A 21,161-nucleotide genomic window follows, 5' to 3' on the forward strand; every position below is an offset into this window, starting at 1 on the left:
CCGCCGTGGAGAATAGCCTGGTTCCCCTTTCCCTTGCCCTCAATGGTTGGGAGGCTAAAGCCTCCCCTCCCATCTAGCCGCGCGATTGCTGGGCGGGCGGCTCGGCGGTTCCTGCCCCCCCGACTATCAGCTGTTGGGCGGGGCGGGCTTCCTTTGGTAGACCTGGCCTCCGGCTGAGTCCCATTGGGAGGCCATGCCTACCTACTGGCTTTCTTGGCGGTAGACCTGGACTCTGAGGAGGGGAAAAAAGTCCCCCTTCAGAGGCCAGGTCTACCCATTGGCTTCTATGGGCCTCCGGAGGCCAGGTCTACTGCCAAGAAAGCCAATGGGTAGACCTGGCCTCCCAATGGGACTCAGCCGGAGGCCAGGTCTACCAATAGGCTTTTATGGCGGTAGACCAGGCCTCCAGACGAGGACTCCGGACGGGGAGGGGGAAATGGCAGGGACTTACAATTTTTTATCAATAAATAAGATCACTATTAAGTATGATATCAAGTTTTATTCAGTGTACCTATAGTTTAATTAAGACTTGAAACTTTAATTAAAGTTTATTAAGTTAATAAACAGTGTACCTACCTATATAGTTTAAGTTTAAGAAATTTGGCTCTCAAAAGAAATCTCAATCGTTGTACTGTTGATATTTGGCTCTTTTGACTAATGAGTTTGCCGACCCCTGCCTTAGGCTTTCCTATGCCAAGTGAAGGTAGCTGAATGATATGGTCAGACTGACCATGCTTTCTTTTGTGTGCGTCTACCGGTTCAAAGGGCTGATACAGGGGTCTGAAGTGTATAAGATGATGTTTAGTGGCACGCTACGGTCTCTCTTGCAGCTGTGGGTCATGTGTTGCCTTCGTTTCTGCCCTTGCTCTGTTTACAAGGCCTAGTAATTGCATAGAGGCATGCTGGTGTCATTGTGCATAGATTGGCTCTCTTGCATAGCAAAAGTTTGGGCACTGCTTTCATGCCACCCTGTGGCTGTTGCTGGTGACACTAATGTCTCCAATTCCATGGGTTAGACAAAAAAAAAACCCCATTATTTCTCTCATGGGAGAGCATAGAATACTGACTTGTTACCCAGGGGTCATGTCACAGGCACATCAGTATCAGTCCTTTGGATAAGGCTACAGAAGAACCAGAATCTCAAATTGCAATGTGAACACTTACAGCAATTGGAGGAAAGAAACAATAATAATTCATCCTTCCAGAAATGGGAACTGATTGATGTTTAAAGTACTTACAATATTAAACACACAGAGGCCAATATATATTTTGTCTACATTCCATATTATTTCTGATTCCAATTTGTCAATGCAAACAGAACAGTAGCAGCTTTGATACTGGGCTTTGCTACAAACATGTGTTCAAATATCAGTCATTCTCAGAGACAAAATTCTAACAGAGTTCATCCTTCTGGCCTAAGGAGTTCCCAGAAAAGGTTGATTTCACAGTCTCAGGTGGCTGCTTGTAAACTTTTTTCTCTTCCTCTGGAATCCCACCATGCATTTGGCCCTACAGGGATCTCTCCACAGTTGTGATACTCTGAGGAAGGGGGAACTTCAGCAACCATTGTTCTGAAGGGACAAATACTTAACTGAAAAGAATTCAGGGCCTGCTTGGGGTATGCAAACAGGAAGAGACACGGTCTCGTCGTGATCTACCTAGTGGGATGCAGTGCAGAAGCTGTGCTTGAGGCTGATTGATTCCTGTACATTCCGTGGCTTTTCAAACAAATGTTTAGTACATATGGTATGGTGTTAGCCCCCCCGCCCCGGTGACATAATTTCAGTTAGTATAAAGTGTAAAAGTACTCATGTAACTGTGCAAACAATTCCCAAATACAGTAGTGTGTTACCTCCTGCTTCTTATTGGGTCACAGCAAGATTTAGGTATGAATGGCAAAATTAAAAAAAAATTCCCTGGAAGAACAGTCATACAAGAAAGTCTAGCGCAAGCCTTCACCAGTTACAGAAATCCTGTAAAAACCAGGTAAAATACTACTAAAGGTTCAAAAACAAACACAGAAATCCTGTAAAAAAACACAGGCAAAATACTACTAAAAGTTCAAAAACGAATACTGATGATGGCATATAAATCTCTAGGGATCCTTACACATTGGTACTAGGCAGATACAACCTGACTCTTGGATTTTAATACCTGTACCTGATGCAAGAACAGATTCCAGAGCACTTACAGCAAAATGTGGTACTTGCACATGGCTAAAACTTTCCCATGCTGACCACATGATATTTTCTGAAGAAGTGAGCAATGGCATAGCATTTATTGATTGATTAAATTTATACCCCGTTGATTTCTCCAACTGGTAAATAGATTGCTACTCAGAATAGAATAGAGATAAAAGTGTGACTGTCAAGGAGCAGATGTTCTTTCCTGTGATACAGCATCTTCATGCACAGCAATCGGAGATTGGATGTTCTTACAACAGGATATTAAATTTTTTACCCTGTGAGGCAACAGGAGATGGGTTTAGGGGGTGAGGTACAAAGCTTCCTTCTCAGGAGATACCCATGCCCATCAGTGTTCCCCCATGGTTGGGAGAGATGCATGTTCTAGGAGAAATCCCAGTGAGACAAGAACATGGACTCCTGAGGAAGTAAGAGATCATGGGACTATCATTCCTGGGAAAATAGGTTTTGCTGTGTAAAGCAGTGCCCCGAGGAACCCACTGCAAGATGAAAGACATAGGCAACAATCCAAGCCTAAAATCATCAGCTGTCTGTACAGTGGGGTCAAAGAATAGCACAGCATCAAGGGTATTCTAAACATTTGGTCTCCGTAGGCAGGATCAGCATGGTTTGTGTACATATATAATGCTTAGACACCTGGCATGAACAGCCTTCTCACTGCCTATTCAACTGCAAGGCAGGGTAAGGTAGAGTCCACAGCAGCTGGGCTCTGGTGGCAAAATGGCCAAGAACATCTCTTCCAACAAGGGTAGAAAATGTCTTAACTTAAGCTGTCGAGTGATACATTTACCAGCTTCTATTAGTTCATGAAGCTGACTCATCCACCAAGTCTAAACAAATCCCAAGAATAACTTGTTGTTATCCCATCTCCTTGGAAATCCCCTGACTTTTTCTCAGTTTAGTCATATAAAATCCTGTGAAGGAACCTCCTCCAACCATTTGTTTAACAAGTTACTGTTCTGTGCTCTGCCTTCTTCACAAGTCAAGACATTCTTTCCTTTCCCACCACTGCAGGGAGCTGCTATGTACAATAATTTATCTGGAGCAAGGGGAGGAGTGTCCTCCTTAATGCCACTGTGAACTGACCCCAACCCAACAATTGTAGCTTCATTAATGTGCAAAACATAGTTGGGTGTGTGTGTGTGGGGAAGCCCTGCTGAAGAGGTAAAAGCCAGTTACAGGAAGGAAGAAAATATTTCTGAATGGTAGAATATTGGTAAGTGGGAGAGGTAGCCTTACACATTCACATTCTCTTTCTTTCTAAAGGGCTACATATATGAATATATGGATGTGCTCATCCTTTCACATACTTAAAGATAACTTTAACCCTACATGCACCACTATGCATCAGGGACAGTTTCACAGATGCCACAACAGCTACATCCAGCAGATGTATGTCATACGGAGCAACTCTGATTGCAATGGGAGCTAGTTTAGGCTCCCCTTCCTCTGCACTGCTCGCAACACAACACACTCTACATAACCAACTTGAATAGAGACCAGCCAGTATCTTTGCCAGAGACCTTACACAGTGACCGGTGGGATGGGGAGCAGCAGCACCCAGCCACCAACACTGAGGGTCAACCCAGATGCAAGCCAAATCACAGCTTCAGAGGAGGATTTAAACTGCTGGAGAGGCATGGGAGGAAAGGATAAAACACCTTTTCCCCAGCAGGCTGTATCATTGCCCGAATGAGCCAAGTAGCCATTTGAGGTGCCAAACTGGCAAGGTGGTGGCACTCGCACCCACCTCCTATGTCACTGTTGCCTGGGGTCCAAGGTAGGTTGCAAAATCCCTTCCTCTGCACTCCCCTTGGATTCCAATCCTTGCCCTCTGCTGGGGTGGCACTGACCTGAAAGGAGGAGCCTTTCACCTCCTCTCATGTTACTGCTGCCTCAGATCCATCTAAGGTGAGCTGCACAGGAAGTATACAGCAACACAAGAGGGTGTACACGCCTTTGATCTTTGTTGCCTAGGGTTCATCCAAGGCACACCTGAGGTGTTGCTTCGTCTACAGCCCACCCTGGATCCTGCGGTGGGGGCAATGGTAGGAAAGGAAGATGCTTAGGGCAGCTCACTAGCTTAAGCCAGCCCTGCTCTCCAGCAACTTTTCCCTTCTCCTCCCCCAAGCTGCCACATCGGGCAGATAATTTGCTTTTTAAAAAAGATCCAAATCACTCTGGCATGGTGTAGTGGTTAGGAGTGGTGGACTCTAATCTGGTGAACCGGGTTAGTTTCCCCACTCCTAAACATGAAGCCAGCTGGGTGACCTTGGACCAGTCACAGTTCTCTTAGAGCTCTCTCAGCCCCACCTACTTCACAGGGTGTCTGTTGTGGGGAGGAGAAGGGAAGGAGACTGTAAACCAGTTTGATTCTCTGTAAAAGGTAGAGAAAATCGGCATATAAAAACCAGCTCTTCTTCATTTCAGATTGCATAAACCTTATGCACTTCCATTCTGGGCTCTGCTCTGAGACTTGAACTGCTATGAAAATTCAGGCACGCCAATCTGAATTTTTGTAAAATGATGACACCAAAACTGTCTATTTTATATAACAGAGCTCCAACAATGCAAAAACTCTAAAGCTTGTTTAAGATTCTAGTAATCTTGGCTAAAGGAGGCAGAGAAATCAGACCCTTGCTGCTGAATCATTAGTTCAAAACAGGAATATTGCCTTCGACAATATTAGGAAAAGGAATTACTTGCTATCATAAGCAGCAGCTCCTAAATGAAAAGTTCTGCACTTGTTTACATTAACAGAAGTGTGTTGAACAAAAGATGATACTTTTTGTACTCCAATACCAAGATATGATAATGTGATCTTGGGAAGTTTGCTCTGGCACAAAGAGGTTCTAGATTCTGCATCCAGAAGGGCTGTAACCCCCCCCCCCCACACACACACAAAATACCCAGAAGTGCTATTCCTGCAGCAGCAGGAAATACGTGCTTTACAAGGCACACTTTTGCCTAAAATGGGGAAGACCATACATATTTTGGAATGGAAGTCTTTTCCAGATTTTATTCTGCCCGACAAAAAGACCCATGCGTAATATATAGAGCATCTAATTCTCCAATCAATGTGTGAAAATACCTGGTTGTAACATCACGATCATGCTACTGTCTTCTGGTAGTTGTGTGTGTGTGTGAGTGTGCGTGCACTTTCTCACACTTCGAATCCTATTGGATCAGAAAACATCAGTGGAGGAACATTGTGGCAACAATGCAGGAAGGGCAGTGAATCACTGAACCATTGCCACTTTCTGTGGGATCAGAGGTTCTTTGCACTTCAATGAACCTGCCCAAAATGTTTTAATGGTCCTTCACCTTTATATTTGCAGCTAGCCAACTAAAAAAAAATCCTTAAATCTTCCATATTCTTCCCAATAAATTAGGTGGGAAAAGATGTGCTCAGATGACAGTGTTATTTATTATGGTGATTGCAGCTATCCCAAGACAGTTTTGTTTACAGAAGCTTTTACCACAAGATAAGAATTGTGATAAACTTTCTTAAGGATAGTAGCAATCAGTGGGGGAAAGTCTCCATGCAACAAGATACATCGCCCCCTTCATGGATTTTTAAACAGGTCTCAATCCCTCCAGTGAGCTAACTGGGAATCCTGTAATACTCCACAGGATTATGCTAGACCAGTGATGGAGAACCTTTTAGACACAGAGTGCCCAAACTGCAACCCAAAACCCACTTATTTATCCCAAAGTGCCAACACCAAGCCCCCGCAGCCCAGAGTCCAGGAAAGGGGGGGCTTTGAACTGGTCCACGCTGCCTGCAGGCAGTGTGGAGCGGTTCAAAGCCCCGGCCACCCAGGAAAGGGGGGGTTTGAACCACCGCCCATCTGGGCAGCCGCGTGCCCACAGAGAGGGCTCCGTGTGCCAAGTTGGGCACGCGTGCCATAGGTTCGCCAACACGGTGCTAGACTAATCTTGAAAGGGGGGGGAGACAGCAAAGTGAAAAACGTTAGACAGTACTAGTATTCCATTTAAAAAGTGGAGAGAAATCTGAAAAAGCAGCAGCAGCATGGAACTCACGCTAAAACTGAGTCAGTATAGCTTCTCCCATGTGTCACAGAACAGCAAAGAAAACAAGCGGAGGCCTTGGAAAGTACTATACAATGATCATCTGAGAAGGTAACTTACTAGGTTTGTCAAGTTTGTCAAGACTAAGAGAGATGTGCACAATGTAACTAACTGAGCCAGATGCAGCTCCGTGGCTTTTCAGGTGCTTAACAATTCCTGTTTTTTGCAGTCCCAGAAGAACAGCAAAAATGGGAGGTTTATTGATTCTTGGTTGAGCTGCCATACATATGCCACTATGTTAAATGTAGCACAGTTTTAACATGGCAGTGCCCTTAAAGAATCCAGAATTATTTGTGATAGGTTTGATTGTGAGGGCGGAGTGTTACCTCCAACATTCCTACTGTACCTCCTTGGAAGCATAGGAGCTGGCCACTGCAGCAAAACAGTCTATTCATGAAGGATGAAGTTAGTAAACCTGATCTCAACTTCTACGCAAAATCATTTACCTTATATGAAGAGCCACAGGGTATTCTTTGAACAGTGTAAGATGTGCTTGTGAAAAATGCAAGACAATACGAGCAAGCAAAAAACGCAGTGTGCTGTTAAGCACAAACAGAAATTAGATAAAGTAGAGCTACTTCTTCAGCAATGCCCTTCCCCCTCTAATACTGTAGAACTATAAAGGCCTCATTTACAGTCATGACATCATCCAAATGCATTTTCCCCAGTCATATGCAATACATAAGAAAGAGGAATTGTTTTATATGTAAGCTCCACATTCAATGAGAACCACCCAAGACTAACAGCACAGTACCAGGAGAGTGATCAACTGTGTAAAAAGTACAATATGTTTCTACGTTCTCACACTCAGCAAACCAAAGTCAATCTTCCAACTACTAAAAGGCTAATCTGAGATTTTGGGTTGGCATCCTTGACAAATTACAAAATTTCTTTCATCGTTTGCCAAGTCTTTGGCATTAAACAGCTGCTGCCAAAAGGAAATGGCAAAATTGTGAATGGTTCTCTTTTTTCTTGCTAAAGCTAAATTGTCAGGTGTCCAAGAACAAAATACAGCATAAAAGTATGAACATGTAACTGAATTGTAAATAAGACAATGCCTTCTATAGAAATGCCTATGCAGTCTTCATGGTGGGTCTTCTCTACTTACTACTGAAACAAGCATAAGCATAAAGGTGTGGTCCTAAGTGCTCCACTGAACTCAATGGAACAACTTTTGAATAAACTTCTTTAAGGAAGCAGTGAATATCAGCCTGCAGGGGGGGAACCCCCAGGATTTTAACTGAAGAGTGAAGCAACTGCATGGCTATTTCATTGTGCACTGGAATTCATCTCATAATGCCACCCTCTTCCAGAATCTTGTGAATAAATCTGTAGTCCGTTTAAGTGAGGGTTACTGAAACTTGGGTCCCACATTTCATACATTTGTTCCCATTAAAAGGCTGGTGGCTTTGGCACATGTTCAGAAGATGGAGAATGTATCACAAGGGCAATCTGGAAAGTAGCGGAATTATATACTGTTTCCTCAGTACCCCTGCAATAGGATAGTCTTATGTTAGGGTGACTGGAACAGAAGAGCTGTTGAAGATTTTTTCACCCATTTACTTGGGAGTTCTACACAAAAATCAACAAGCTCTGATCTTCACAACACAGTAGGTGATTTCAAACACTACATAATATTGCCTCTAACTAACTAGAGTTAGCAGGGAGTGATGATGGTAGAAATGGGTAGTTCCTGAGAGCTGAGTAACATTATTCATTGTGCAGCCATGGAATCTTTAATAGTGTCCCCATATTGCAAGACAGCACTCACAAAGACTCCTTAAATGGTCTGTTATTTTTGCCTGCTCACCAAGCTGCACTGCTCAAGCTCCAGCCTTATATTCTTAGTGCAAATAAAACATAATTAAGTTCCCAGCAGAAATTTAAATACCAGCCATCTAACTATTGTCCAGCTTCTTCAACAGACCTGCTTTTACCAAAAATTCTTACAGAAAGTGGACTGACCTGGAAAATCTAAAACAAAGGCAACTCTGAAGGAAGGGCCAAACGGCATGGTTGCTGGAGAGCAGTTATTCAGGATTCCAATACTTCGGAGTAACGCTGGCATATATCCACACTGGTCCTCTTAACCTTCTTCCCTACCATTATTCTACTTGGAAAAAACATGCAAATCGTTCTACCTTCCCAACCCTTAAAACAAGCAAAGCTGCAATACCTTCACCCCATGCTAAAAAGGGGCTGCTTGGAAACTGCTACCAGACACTGGTACAGCGGGCAGCCACTTGCATTCTCACCTTCAGCCCCTCCCACAAAACCTGCAAGTTCCCTACCAAAAAAAACAAACCACCCCTCACCCATTACCACAGCCATTTAAACGAGCCATTGCCCATGTAGCAAAGCACCAAGCAAACCATCACTTCAGTCCTTTTCTAGCCAAAACAAGTATGGATGACTCATTTTTCAGTAACAGTCACTTTGCTTCAGGCACTTCCTAACATCTCCGCACAGCAGCTACAGCATGGATATCCAGTGAAATACTGAAACACTCTGGGGAGCTCCCCTTCTCCAACTGGAATTTCAGTAGCACCAGCCTTCATTTTTTCCCCCACCTCTCCACTAAAGATGGCTCTAACCCTAATTGAAGAGTTGTTCCAGCAAAGACTTTCCCTATTAGGGTTACACAGAGAGGGAATCCCAAAGCAACAGGCTATGTACAGACAGTTTAGTATTTTCTCCATCACAGAGATGAAGAGTTAATAATTCCTGAGGATGGCCATCCTCTGATCTGTGTGCCAAATTTCAGTCACCATCTCGACTTTGAATGAGCTCTACAAAGCAGTAGCTGTTATGTACATGATTTCCACTTCCTTTTCCTTGGAGAGTGCCCCTCAAAGTGACAGAAGAACTCTGGGATAGACAGGTTAGGGTGTCCTTAGGCTGACTCGCCAGCAGTACTAGAGCCTGTAGCTTTCTTCTTAGGACGAGCTTTCACAGTCTTTTGTGGGGGCTGCAAAGCAAGAGAGAGAAGTGCCATGAAACTACATGTATTCACCCAAAGGAAAGACAACCTTGAATATAAATCAATCACCCTTAACCAAACAACGACAAGTATGAATCTAAGATTATCCCCACCTAAAAAAAGGTTATACATAAAAAATTTAAATTACTGTACTTAACTGCAACTTGTATGCCAACAGACCTCTCTTTCTTGATGGAATAAGGGGGGAAAAGAGCCTTGGTTACTCACCGTGAAGGCTTCTTCTGCTCTGGGATACGGAGGCCATCTTAAGTGTGGGGTGTTTCCTCTTCCTCTTGTTCTGGGAGGCAGGACCTAAAAATTTTAACTGCCTATCTCTGGAGGGAACGCCCCCACCCTTTTCAGTCTAAGACTTTCTGAGCGAGGAGTGTTACCATTAAACAGAGACAAAAAAGGTAAAGCATAGTAGAAAAGAACCTGGCAGAAATGCTTGAGGTAAGTTTTAACTGTTATATTTTAACTGTTAACAACATTAATAAAGAACTGCATTTAACCCCAACCTTGTGTTGTGAAACTTTTTTATTGGTAGAAAGAACCATTGAATGTCATTCTCCTGAATTACTTGGACATCTGGGCGGGCAAGATGGCCTCCGTATCCCAGAGCAGACGAAGCCTTCACGGTGAGTAACCAAGGCTCTTTCTCGCTCTGGGAGAGGAGGCCATCTTAAGTGTGGGACTTAAAAGAGCTGTCCCTGCCCGGGTGGGATCAGACGTCGTGGAGAATACTCTGGAGAACCCTCCTGCCAAAGGAGGCATCAGCTGAGGCAAAGAGATTAAGTTTATAATGCCTCACAAACGTGGAAATTGAGGACCACGTCGCGGCCTTGCAAATCTCCTCTATGGGAGCTCTGCGGTTAAAGGCCGCTGACGTGGCCGCACTCCTGACGGAGTATGCTGTCAATCCCAAAGGGACCACAATTTTGGCTGCTTTGTAAGCCTGAGTGATGCAATTAGTGATTGTGCGGCTGATAGATGCACGGGACATGGGTTTGCCCTTGTTTGGAGCTGCCAGATTGATAAAGAGAGCGTCTGAGACTCTTAGGTGTTTGGTACGGTCAATGTATGTATGAAGGGCCCTTCTGAGATCTAAGGTATGCCAGATTTTTTCCTTTGGGGTTTTTGGATTTGAACAGAATGAGGGTAGTATGATGTCCTGATCCCTATGAAAACGGGAGTTAACTTTTGGGATAAAGGAAGGGTCAGGAGCAAGGACTACCTTGTCCTTGTGAAAAGTGCAAAGACCTGGCCTAACTGATAGAGCTCCCAGTTCGGAAACTCTCCTAGCTGATGTCACAGCTGTTAAAAACAGAGTCTTCATTCTTAACCAATTTAATGGGATGTTTCTTAAAGGCTCAAATGGATGTTGAGTAAGGGCTGTTAGAACCGTATGTAGGCTCCAGGTAGGGAACCTGTGTTTAACTGGAGGTGAGATTAAGGTAAGTCCCCTTAAAAAGGCTTTAATATGGGGATGACTAGACAGTGGATAGTCTGAAACATTTGGGACAATGGTAGCAATTGCCGCTAACTGACGACGTAGAGTCGCTGGAGATAAATTCTGTCTTCGTCCATCTTGCAGAAAAGACAGGATGTTGGAGGTAGTAGGTCTGATGGGATTAAGATGTTTTCTTTGACACCATCTCACGAAGGCCTTCCACGTAGTGTTGTATATTCGCTTTGTAGAAGGTCTTCGGGCAGCAAGTATGGTTTCTGCTATCTCTGGGTCGTAACCTAGCTTCAGCAGGCGACTCCTCTCAATACCCAGGCGGTCAGCCTGTACCAGCCTGGATCTGGGTGAAGAATCGGTCCCTGGAGTAGGAGATCTGGTCGAAGTGGAAGTGTCCACGGTTTCGTAATGGACATCTCTATTAGAGTGGGGAACCACGGACGACGTGGCCAGTAGGGTGCCACAAGAATGACTGTGGCTTGAAGGAGATTGATTCGTCTGAGGACTCTGGGAAGAAGCAGGAATGGAGGGAAGGTATATAGAAGCCCCAATGGCCATGGTGCCGAGAGCGCATCTGTCTGTTCTGCTCCCACCTGGATGTATCTGGTGTAATACCTTGGGAGCTGGTGGTTTTTGTTTGATGCAAAGAGATCTACTAGGGGCATGCCACATTGAGTTGTCAGGAGATGGAAAACATCCTGATTCAGGGCCCACTCCGCTTCGCTGAGGTCTTGTCTGCTGAGCCAATCAGCACTGACGTTGAGAACTCCCTGAATGTGCTCTGCTGTGATGGAGTATAGATTGGTCTCCACCCAGGATAGGATCTTTAGAGCCTCCCTGTGTAGAGCAGAGGATCGTGAGCCCCCCTGCTTGTTTAGGTGAGCCTTGGCTGCCACATTGTCCATTCTCACCAGCAGATCTGTTCCGGTCAGGTGATGTTTGAAGTGCAGGAGGGCATAATAAATTGCACGGATCTCTAGAGAGTTGATGTTCATTCGCTTTTCTTGAGTTGACCATGTGCCCTGTGCTGGCTGACCCTGGAGGGTGGCTCCCCAACCTGTAAGAGATGCATCCGTGAATAGCTGCACCGGCGTTTGCCGTATGTAGTGGACCCCCTTCTGGAGATTTCCTGGGATGGTCCACCACTTGAGACTGCGTCTTGTCGTGGCAGAAAGGAGGAGAGACTTGTTTCTCTTTATCAGAATATCGTTCTGGTAAATCTTGAGAAACCACTGAAGGGGCCTGGAGTGTAGTCGTGCCCACTGCACCGCCGGAATACATGAAATCATTAGGCCCTGTAATTTTGCCAGGGTCATGAGGCGGACTGTGGATGCTTTTATAGTTGTCCTCGCGAGAGTGCAAATCTTGCGGATCTTGTCGGGCAGAAGAACCAGAGAGTTGGCGACGGTGTCGATGTACACCCCTAGATGGTACAGATGTTGAGTAGGGGTGAGATGGCTTTTCTTCTGGTTGACTAGAAAGCCGTGGTTGTCCAATAGCTTGAGCACGATGTTTGTGTTGGATGCTTTGTGCTCTTGACGACGAGAAAATTAGAATGTCGTCGAGGTAAGGGTGGATCCTTACGCCTTCCTGACATGCTAGGGCTACCAAGGTCACCAGGACCTTGGTAAAGACTCGTGGGGCTGACCCTAGTCCGAAGGGGACAGCCTTGAACTGAAAGTGATGTCCATTGTGTAGAAACCTGAGGAAGCGTCGGTGCTCTGGGTGAATAATTTGTGCAGATAGGCCTCGGTCAAGTCCACGGAGGTTAAGAAGTCTCCTGGTCTTAAAGCCTCTGCTATGGAGTGTACAGTCTCCATCCTGAAGCGTCGGTATGTTACATGCTTGTTCAGGTATTTCAGATCGAGGATGGCCCGCCATCCTCTGTCTCTTTTTGGCACAGTAAAGAACGCGGAATATATGCCCGACGATTGTTCCGAGGGGACCACATATTCTATGGCCTTGACCTCCAACAGGTGCTGGATGGCCCCTAAGGTTCTGAGACTTTTGTCTGGTTGACGAGACACAGGGGACACAACTAGACGATCTCTTGGTCTTTTGTAGAACTGTATTCGATAACCGTGAGTGACAATCTGTAATACCCAATGGTCTGGATGGGAAGTAGACCATTGGTTGTGAAAGAGGCTGAGTCTGCCCCCCACCGGTTGCTGTCTGGCGTCACTGCCTTGGTTGACGAAAGGACTTGTCGCCTCTGTCACTTTGAAAATTCTGGGTTCTGGAGGAATTTCTAGAGAAGCGCCCTCCCCTACGAAAGGATCCCCTGCCATAACTCCATTGACCTCTCCTCTGTTCTGGTCTGTACCGCGAATATGGATGGTAGGGACGAAAGGAAGTAGGGTTAGGGAACCCCTTTGACTCTTTACAGAGGCTTCTGGGTAGGTACTTCTTTTTATCTTTTGATTCCACTAATATTTCTTCCAATTTTTCCCCAAACAATTTCTTTCCTTCGTAAGGATAACCCATTAGAACTGCCTTAGACCTGTGTTCGGTTTGCCATGGGCGTAACCATAGAGCCCGCCTAGCAGCTGTTGCGGTGGCTAAGGTCCTTGCTGAGAAACACATGGTATCCAACGTAGAATCAGCCAGAAAGGAGACTGCCTTAAGGATTCTACACACTCCTTCCATAGCGCTTCTATCCTCCTCTGGGATCAGCTTGGCTAACTTCCTAGTCCAGACTATAGCTGCCCTGGACACTAAGGCAGATATAATTGAGGAGCTAATGGCAAATGCTCAGGCTTCGTGGGCTTTCTTACAGGCCAATTCAGTCTTTCTGTCAGAAGGATCTTTTATAGAAACCAACCCTTCCTCTGTAACTGTGTCAGAGGTATGAAGTGCAGTAATGGGACTTTCCACTAGGGGGATCTTTAACAAATCAGCAACACTACTGGCTATATTATACAGTTTTCTAGTAGTCTGAGGGAACTGTTTTCCCCCCATGGGCTTATCCCATTCCCCTTTCAGCAGAGACAAAAAATAATCAGGTACAGGTACCACCTTATCAGTGACCGTATATGAATGAAAGAACTCCTTTGCCCCTTTCTTTTTCTCTTGAGAGGGGGTAGAATCATCAGAAAGATCTAATGCAGCTAGGGCTTTTATTAAAAATGGCTGAAAATCCTCAGCCTCAAAGAGCCTGGTTTGTTTGGTTGGCTGGGGTAAAGGGTCCTCTCCTTCTGAGGAGAACTCGCCCTCCTCTCTATCGGAATCATCATTATCAAAAGAGAAAAGTCTTGCCCAGTTTGCCGGGGTTGAGAGGATGAAGCCGCCTTTAGGGCTGCTTTCGTGGGCCAACCGCCGCCCCCGTGATGTATGCGGGCGGGTCTGTTCCCCACCACCCGCCTGGCTGTTTCCCCAGAGACCGCGAAGGTTTTGATCCTGAGACGGAGCTTGCATGTCGGCTTGCATGCCGCTAAGAGAAGGGGCCGGGGAAGTAAGCTGAGCTACTCTCAGTCCCTCAGTAAAAGCGTCTTTAATTAGTGACGCTAGCTCCGCTCGTAACAGCGCGATTTCTCCTGCGGCCGAAGTGGCCGGCTGTGGGTGAAAGGGAGGGAAGGGGATCACATTACCGGCTTCTTGGATGCTCCGCCTACGGCCTGAACCACGGGGTTAACGACCGAAGTCGCTGTTTTTTCCCGGCCGTTACAGGTACCAGAGGAGCAATCTTTATTCCCGGGGGATTTAGCCGCAAACACAGCAGACGCGAGGGCACGAGCGGCTGTGAGGAGGCGTTTGGCGCCGTGATGGGATGAGCTGCCTCTCTTGCGCTTGTCCCCGCTTTTTTAGTTTTGCCTTTCAAATCACCAGAGTGAATGTCAGAAGGCAGATCCTGGGTGAGAGGCGTAGCCTGTAGTAAACCCGGATCCAAATCTCCTTCAGAAATAAAATTATCAGAACGCTCGGTCGCCATTTTGTTTTGGCGGGAGAATAACTACTCTGCCCTGCCTCAGAAGACAGAGAGGACAAATAAGAGATAGAGTAAAGAATATTTTTTTAAAAAAATAGTTAGGATAGAATAGAAGTGTATAGTAATAAGAATAGAATAGGTTGTTCTATAGCTCAGGGAAGAGAGCTGTGAATACACTGCTCTCCCGGAGCGAGGCAGGAACAAGACTGGAAAGGGCGGGGGCGTTCCCTCAAGAGATAGGCAGTTAAAAATTTTAGGTCCTGCCTCCCGGAACAAGAGGAAGAGGAAACACCCCACACTTAAGATGGCCTCCTCTCCCAGAGCGAGAATGAGTTTTTCTTTCAGGTAAATAGGGTAGTTTCAGGACACAATGAAGGTTAAAAAACTGAAAGGGCTTTATTCAGTTTTTTGAGACAGCTTAAGCCATTTACTGAGCTATTACTTCCAGGACTATGGGACCACCAATTAAAAAGATTAATAAATTTCTCCCTTATTTTTTAACCCTCCTAATTTGGTAACTGCTTTGTAACTCTAAGCTAAGCAAACTCAGACTGACCTTTACTAGATACCAGCAGTAACCAAAGATAATTTCTATGAAAGAAAAAAATGCACCTATAAAGCAATCAGTTGAAGGCACTCAGAGCAAGAACTAACTTTCCCACTCTACACCCATTTCCCCCTCATAACCATCCATTTTAAGTCAAAACCTAGAAATCTTGTAATGCTTGACAATACTTAATGACCACATCGAAAGAAAATGTGTACTCTGAACTACTCTAAAGGCATGTCCAAATGCACAGGATATGCCCCAAAATGATAAATTGTACCACCTTCCCAGAAACACCCCCACAATCAATGAAGGAAACCACTTACAGCCTGCACTTGTCACACCATCATCTCCATAATTAGCTGTGATCTTAGAGCAGGATACTGAGGCAGCTAAACCACCCTACAGACACTGACTAAGGGGGGGGGGCTTCCACACTAGGGAGTTTTAATGTCCTCATTATGCTGCCAGTGTGATACTCTCTCAATCTGAACTTCCAATGGATACTCCACATGGCACAAAGTAATCTGATATTAGCTGTGCTTTTCCTTGCACAACAGGCCAACATTACCATTACATCACCCCCTCTCTCCATTGCTGTCTCTCTGCTGTCATGAATCTCCTCCCACCCTCTCTTCCCTTTTTAAAAAAAATTGGGTGCATGCATAGTGCTTAAGAGGAACTGCTCAATAACAAAAGCATTTTTAAAAGCTTTCAGTGAATGTTGGTGCTCAGAAATAACACAAAGCTTGAAGCCTTCCATCCCTTGTATTTGCCTGCTTATTACAGCACAACTCCCTCCCACCCCAAAACAAGTTTTCGGTTCCTACATTTACACCCCAATGCCCAAATTAAGCTGCATGCATATGAGGGAAACTGAAACTCCACTCTCTTGCCTGCCTTATCTCACTTTCCTCCATCATGTTCCCAGTTTTGTTCCTGGCTTGGCCAAGTACTGGCCTCAGATCCGGGCTTCAGAAAAAGGTTCAGGCAATGGAGGAAGTGTTCAACCTTCTATATCAGTGCACCTGTTTCAATGCTAAAATGACACACACCACTTTATATGTGAATGGCACAGTCACACAAACAACATGTTCGTGCTGCCACGGTAATATCTAGTTCAGCTCCCAGTTCTCAGAAAACAGAACAATTCCACTAACAATGACAGCACATGCAGGTAAATTGTTGAAAGTGTGGATGGGGGATCTTGACTGGGGGATCTTGAAACAACACTTCCAGTACAGCAAAAGACAAAATATAATTAGCAGGCTAGTTTGCAGGCAAAAGCAGACTACGAGGGAGGAGAAGGACTATTAGAAAAGATGGTATATGCTGGGCCAAGGAACACAATTAGCATGAAAGGCACTGCAGCATTTCCCCCCATATTTTTAAGGCATAGCTAGCCACAAGATCCAGCTGCAGCCCATGTAAACAATTCCAGCTCACCTCAGTCTTTGTCACTTTTTTAGGAACTTTAAGGCTCTGGGTCCGCTTGGGAACCTTGTCTGCATCATCATCCGAGGGGTCCGTTCTGGCGTCAGACTGGGTACCATTATGCTTTTGAGACCCAGACACCTCATCTGCTGAGGAATAACAGGAAGCACCTAGGGAGAGAGCAAGGCTGCAGTCTGAAATGGAAGACCACTATGGAGAGAGGGGTGAGATTCTGAATCCATCCCCCTTCCCACTGAGATGTTTTTTCACCTCACTGGGAGAAGGTATGGATGGGGAAGTGCAACATAAAGTACAAAAGGGGTGTCCAGGTGAGGAGGTGTAGAACCTGCCTCTTCACTGCTACCTGTAGTCCCCCTCCATAGTCCATCCTCTAGGTGCTTTTCTCCCCTCCAAGCTCACTTCTGGTATTGCAGCCCAAATGAAAAAAAGCATCTAGAGAGATGGGCAAGCAAGGTAAGAAAAGTATCTCTTGTTTGAATGCCTTTTTTTGCAACTAAACTCCACCCCTGAGAGCTGCTTTCACTCCCTTTCGGCAGACACTCCATGGGTTTTCAATCAGTTACCAGGTTCAATTCATGGTTCTAGCTATCACCTACAAAGCTCTTAAATGCATTGGACCCACATTCCAGCAGGACTGCCTCTTCTGCTACATTCCACTGTCACAGCTGTGCTCATCTGAGCAAAGCCTTCTGAAGGTGCCATCCTGCAAACTATTAAAATTGGCAACTGACCGTTCACACACCTTCTTTTTGATGGCTCCCACCTTGTGAAACAGTCTGCCTGAGGCTATCAGGAAGGCCCCCACACTTCTATTGTTTTGCAAAATGTACAAAACAAAATTGTTCAGGAGGGCATTCTTGTAGAGATAACAAAGTTGCAGTGGTAATGGAGCAGCTCAGATGACTTATTATTTGTAAAGTATTTTCTACTACACTGATGTTGTTTATTTCCCTCGTTCTACAATCCCAGCCTAATTTGCATTATTTTGTCTTACTAGGAATCTTTGCTAGATTCAAAAGTTTTTGTCATATCTTGTAACATCTTACAATGATAGTAGCAATGACCATTCCTTCCTACCCAGTGCCATTTAAAAAAATGGTTGGGACATGTACTCTGTTACTGAGCAAAAGTAGAGTGGAAATGCTCATTCTGCCTTTCAGTGCACAGTAGCATAACTATCTCCCACAGAAGCAAGACTCTTAGGGTAATTATAGCTGTACATAGTTTCAGTGGTGAGTCTCTTACAGTAGAAGTTCACTCACTACTGATTATACACTCACTACATGTTCAACCTTTCTGCTCAAACTGGGCAAAGTGGGAGCCTGTTTTGGATTTTGGCAGAAGACAGATTTGCGCACCACTGATTGGTTAGCCCTTCTGTTAATCACAAAGCCAGCTCCTCCTTTGCATGCAAGAGGCTGTACACAGCGCTGACTGGCTGGTCCTCGAGTCATTCAGAAACCAACTTCCTCCCCTCCCAAAATAAAGGTTAAAGGTTAAAAAAAGTGTTTACAACCTTTCTTAAAGCATCAAACAAAATGCTTGATTGGTGAACACTCCAGGCACTTGAGGAAAGAAAGCAAATGCAGAAAGGAGGAAAATGAACATGAATGGTCAATCAGGAACTGGTCCATAGGCTGCAAATGTGTGTTCAGAAACTGAAGAAGGGACATTGCTCAATCCACAGCCAAACAGTCACCTGACCTACTGTTTACTGGTGCATTTGGCTTTCAACCTTACGAATTCAAGTCTTTGTTATACCTACCCTGGTGGAACAATCAATGAGTTGCTAGTACCTGAATCATCAACTGTTTCAAGAAGACCAGTAGTAGCGGTACGCAAGCGTGGTTCAGGGCTCCGTAAATGCACAGTGTCATCATCCCGGATCAAAGTCAGGTCCTGCATACTGAAACTCCGTAGCTTTTCAGACAAAACTCCTTGGCCCTTTAAGATACAATGGCAGATTTCAGCTATCCACACACATTATATCATTCAGAATGCATCACAGGAAACATACTCGAAAAGGTTTATGCCCCACAAGAGGGACAAGGGCAAAACGAGGGTACGAGAGGGACATAGCTTGGCTAGCAGATGAAAGAATGAGACTGTCTCATGTTAAAAGCAGCCCTAACCTAAGCTAACCAGAAGAAACAGCCCAGCGGATGCCCAGAAGTCAGCCTGGGTGATGTGGGGGGTGCTGGCATTATACCAAACATTAGTCCAGCAGAACGGAATAGAGCAGACATTGCACACAAGTATGAGGTTACCTTTGCAGCTGCAGTAACTGCTGCATTGGCTGCCAAATTTAATCCTCGCTTGCCAACTCTCATCATAGTTTCATAACTCTTGTCACGGGCCTGGCTGATGTACTCATCAATTTCCTAGGATTTAATTGGGGGAAGATCATATTTAAAGATTAAAACTGCATAACTATAGCCCTCTAGTGAGAGATGCACACTCATACACAACAGTTTTTAAGCTTCCCAGAGGATGAGTCCATATAGTTTGGACAATGATTTCCTTTATCACACAGAACAGAAATTCTCAGTTTGTCACACCAAGCCTCCTTAAGTCATGAGTCAAGTCATTCATTCCTTCCCAAAGTAAATCCCTTCTGTTCAGTGATTAAAGCTTCCAATGCTCAGTGGGAATGGTGTGTCCATATGTACCTAAAAACACATGAATGGGAATAGCATGTGCATATGTATATAAACACACAGCTATATTAATTAACATAAGTAGTATTACATTTTGGCTCTGTCAACAAACAGCAGAATTCAGCAGAAAGAGGAACATGGAGAAGCTCATACTTTCCACTTCAATAAGATTGGATACAGAAGAGATCATTTCATCTAACACAAGCAGGCTTCTTAGCTAGTGATTAAAGACCTGGAGGGAAAAAGCTTTTTAAACTACGGATTAATCCCATGTACCTTTAAGCAAGATTAGGATCAGAGACGAAGAACTTCACAAAACAATTTTGGCAGCAGAAAGTGTAATGCTAAAAGCCAATTCTAATGCAACATCATGTAACAGCGCAGCTGTTCACTTTATTGACTTGCATATATCAGATACCACTATCAAATCATCTGAACCTGGAAAAAAACCCTCTGTATTTGCTTGTTTGGTTCATCTCCCCTGGAGAGAATTGATTCTTTTATGTAAGCAATCTAATACTAAAGGTGGCAGCTGTTGGATGGCCATTTGGCCTTGTGGATGGCCTGGTCACTCATAAGCCGTATTAATCAGCATACAATTTAGTACCTCAGACTTTAGTACTGATTCTCAGTATTTACGTTGGACAATCTGCAGATATCTACCTCTGATTCGAAGTGCATTACAATATGTATGTGGACTTACAGAAGTGCATCAAATTAATTTAAACTGCTGCTGTGTGTGTGTGTTAAGTGCCGTCAAGTCGCTTCCGACTCATGGTGACCCTATGAATGAAAGTCCTCCAAAATGTCATTTTGGATTGTCTCATCATAGGGTTTTCAAGGTAAAGGTTGGTCAGAAGTGGCTTACCAGTGCCTTCTTCTGCGCAGTACTAACCAGGGTTAGTCGTAGTGGCACTGCCGTTGTCTACGAAAGATCCTCCACCAGTGTCACCTTCCACTACTGCTGCTGCCCAGTAGCTAACCTTCAGGGATTCCTCTGCCCCCATCCCCATTGGAACTGCCTGTTCTCTTCTGTGGATGTGGCCATTGATCCCTTAAGGGGGTGGATGCATCTTCGTCTGGTGTCTCAGCTGTGACCATTCCGTCTTGAGTGACTCTGCTAGGCGTTTAGTCTCTTGATAGTCTAGACCCCTTACGGTATTGCTCTCAGCTTCCCTGACACACACAAACCCCCTCACCACGTTAAGGTGTGTATCCAGAAGGGGAAACTGCTGCTATTTAGTACATAATAGTTGCAAGTTTAATGGCTAAAATGTCTGGTCATCAGCTCTTTGATATATGGGGTGGTTTGTGTATCTGTCCTGTTCACATATGAAGTATGTGAAAGATAAGAGTTCAAGGTTTGTTTGTTTAAACAAAAAGGGTGTGAATGGGTCATAAAAGATGAACACTCTTCCATGTTACCCACCTGTGCTCCTTTAGCTTAGGCTCTTTTCTCCTAGCCCAACTAACTTCTGGTATCAAAACTGGGCTGGGCGCCTGAACCAAAGAGGTACAAGGAAATAAACTGGAGAAATTGGGAGGCTTTAGTTTCTTGTACCCATTTGCCCCTTCATGTATTTCCCCCTCCTATATGTGAATGACAAATGTGACTTTCCCCATAATGTCGACTTTGGCCTTAAATCAAATTTGATGCAAGATTAGCCACTTAACTTCTAGTGTAACTTCAGGACTTTACTTCTTATTAATGGCAACATAGTTTTAACAAAAAGACAAACATCAGAATCACTTGCGAGACTAGGCAGATTCATGAACCTAGCACTTTTCATTCAGTACAGAAAAAAGGAAAGTTAGCAATATTTGATTGTTTGATTCCCA

At 44.7% G+C, this 21,161-nt stretch overlaps 1 protein-coding gene across 2 annotated transcripts in view; it reads right to left on the minus strand.

The window, feature by feature from the left end:
• Positions 1-1,263: 1,263 nt before the first annotated feature.
• The window catches only part of REEP2 (receptor accessory protein 2), a 38,344-nt gene continuing 18,446 nt past the window's right edge, over positions 1,264-21,161 (minus strand). The window contains exons 5-9 of one of the 2 annotated variants that reach the window (XM_056864021.1): positions 18,933-19,046; positions 18,462-18,609; positions 16,657-16,814; positions 9,111-9,264; positions 1,457-1,539 (exon numbers count right to left, since the gene is read on the minus strand). In XM_056864021.1, the coding sequence (XP_056719999.1) occupies positions 9,190-9,264; positions 16,657-16,814; positions 18,462-18,609; positions 18,933-19,046 (495 nt within the window). In that variant the 3' untranslated portion in view covers positions 1,457-1,539; positions 9,111-9,189. Of the gene's footprint in view, positions 1,540-9,110; positions 9,265-16,656; positions 16,815-18,461; positions 18,610-18,932; positions 19,047-21,161 lie in introns of both variants that reach the window. The other variant, XM_056864029.1, reaches the window with a different exon arrangement.

The sequence above is a fragment of the Euleptes europaea genome, chromosome 1 (assembly GCF_029931775.1).
Source record: "Euleptes europaea isolate rEulEur1 chromosome 1, rEulEur1.hap1, whole genome shotgun sequence".
NCBI classification, from domain to species: Eukaryota; Metazoa; Chordata; class Lepidosauria; order Squamata; family Sphaerodactylidae; genus Euleptes; species Euleptes europaea.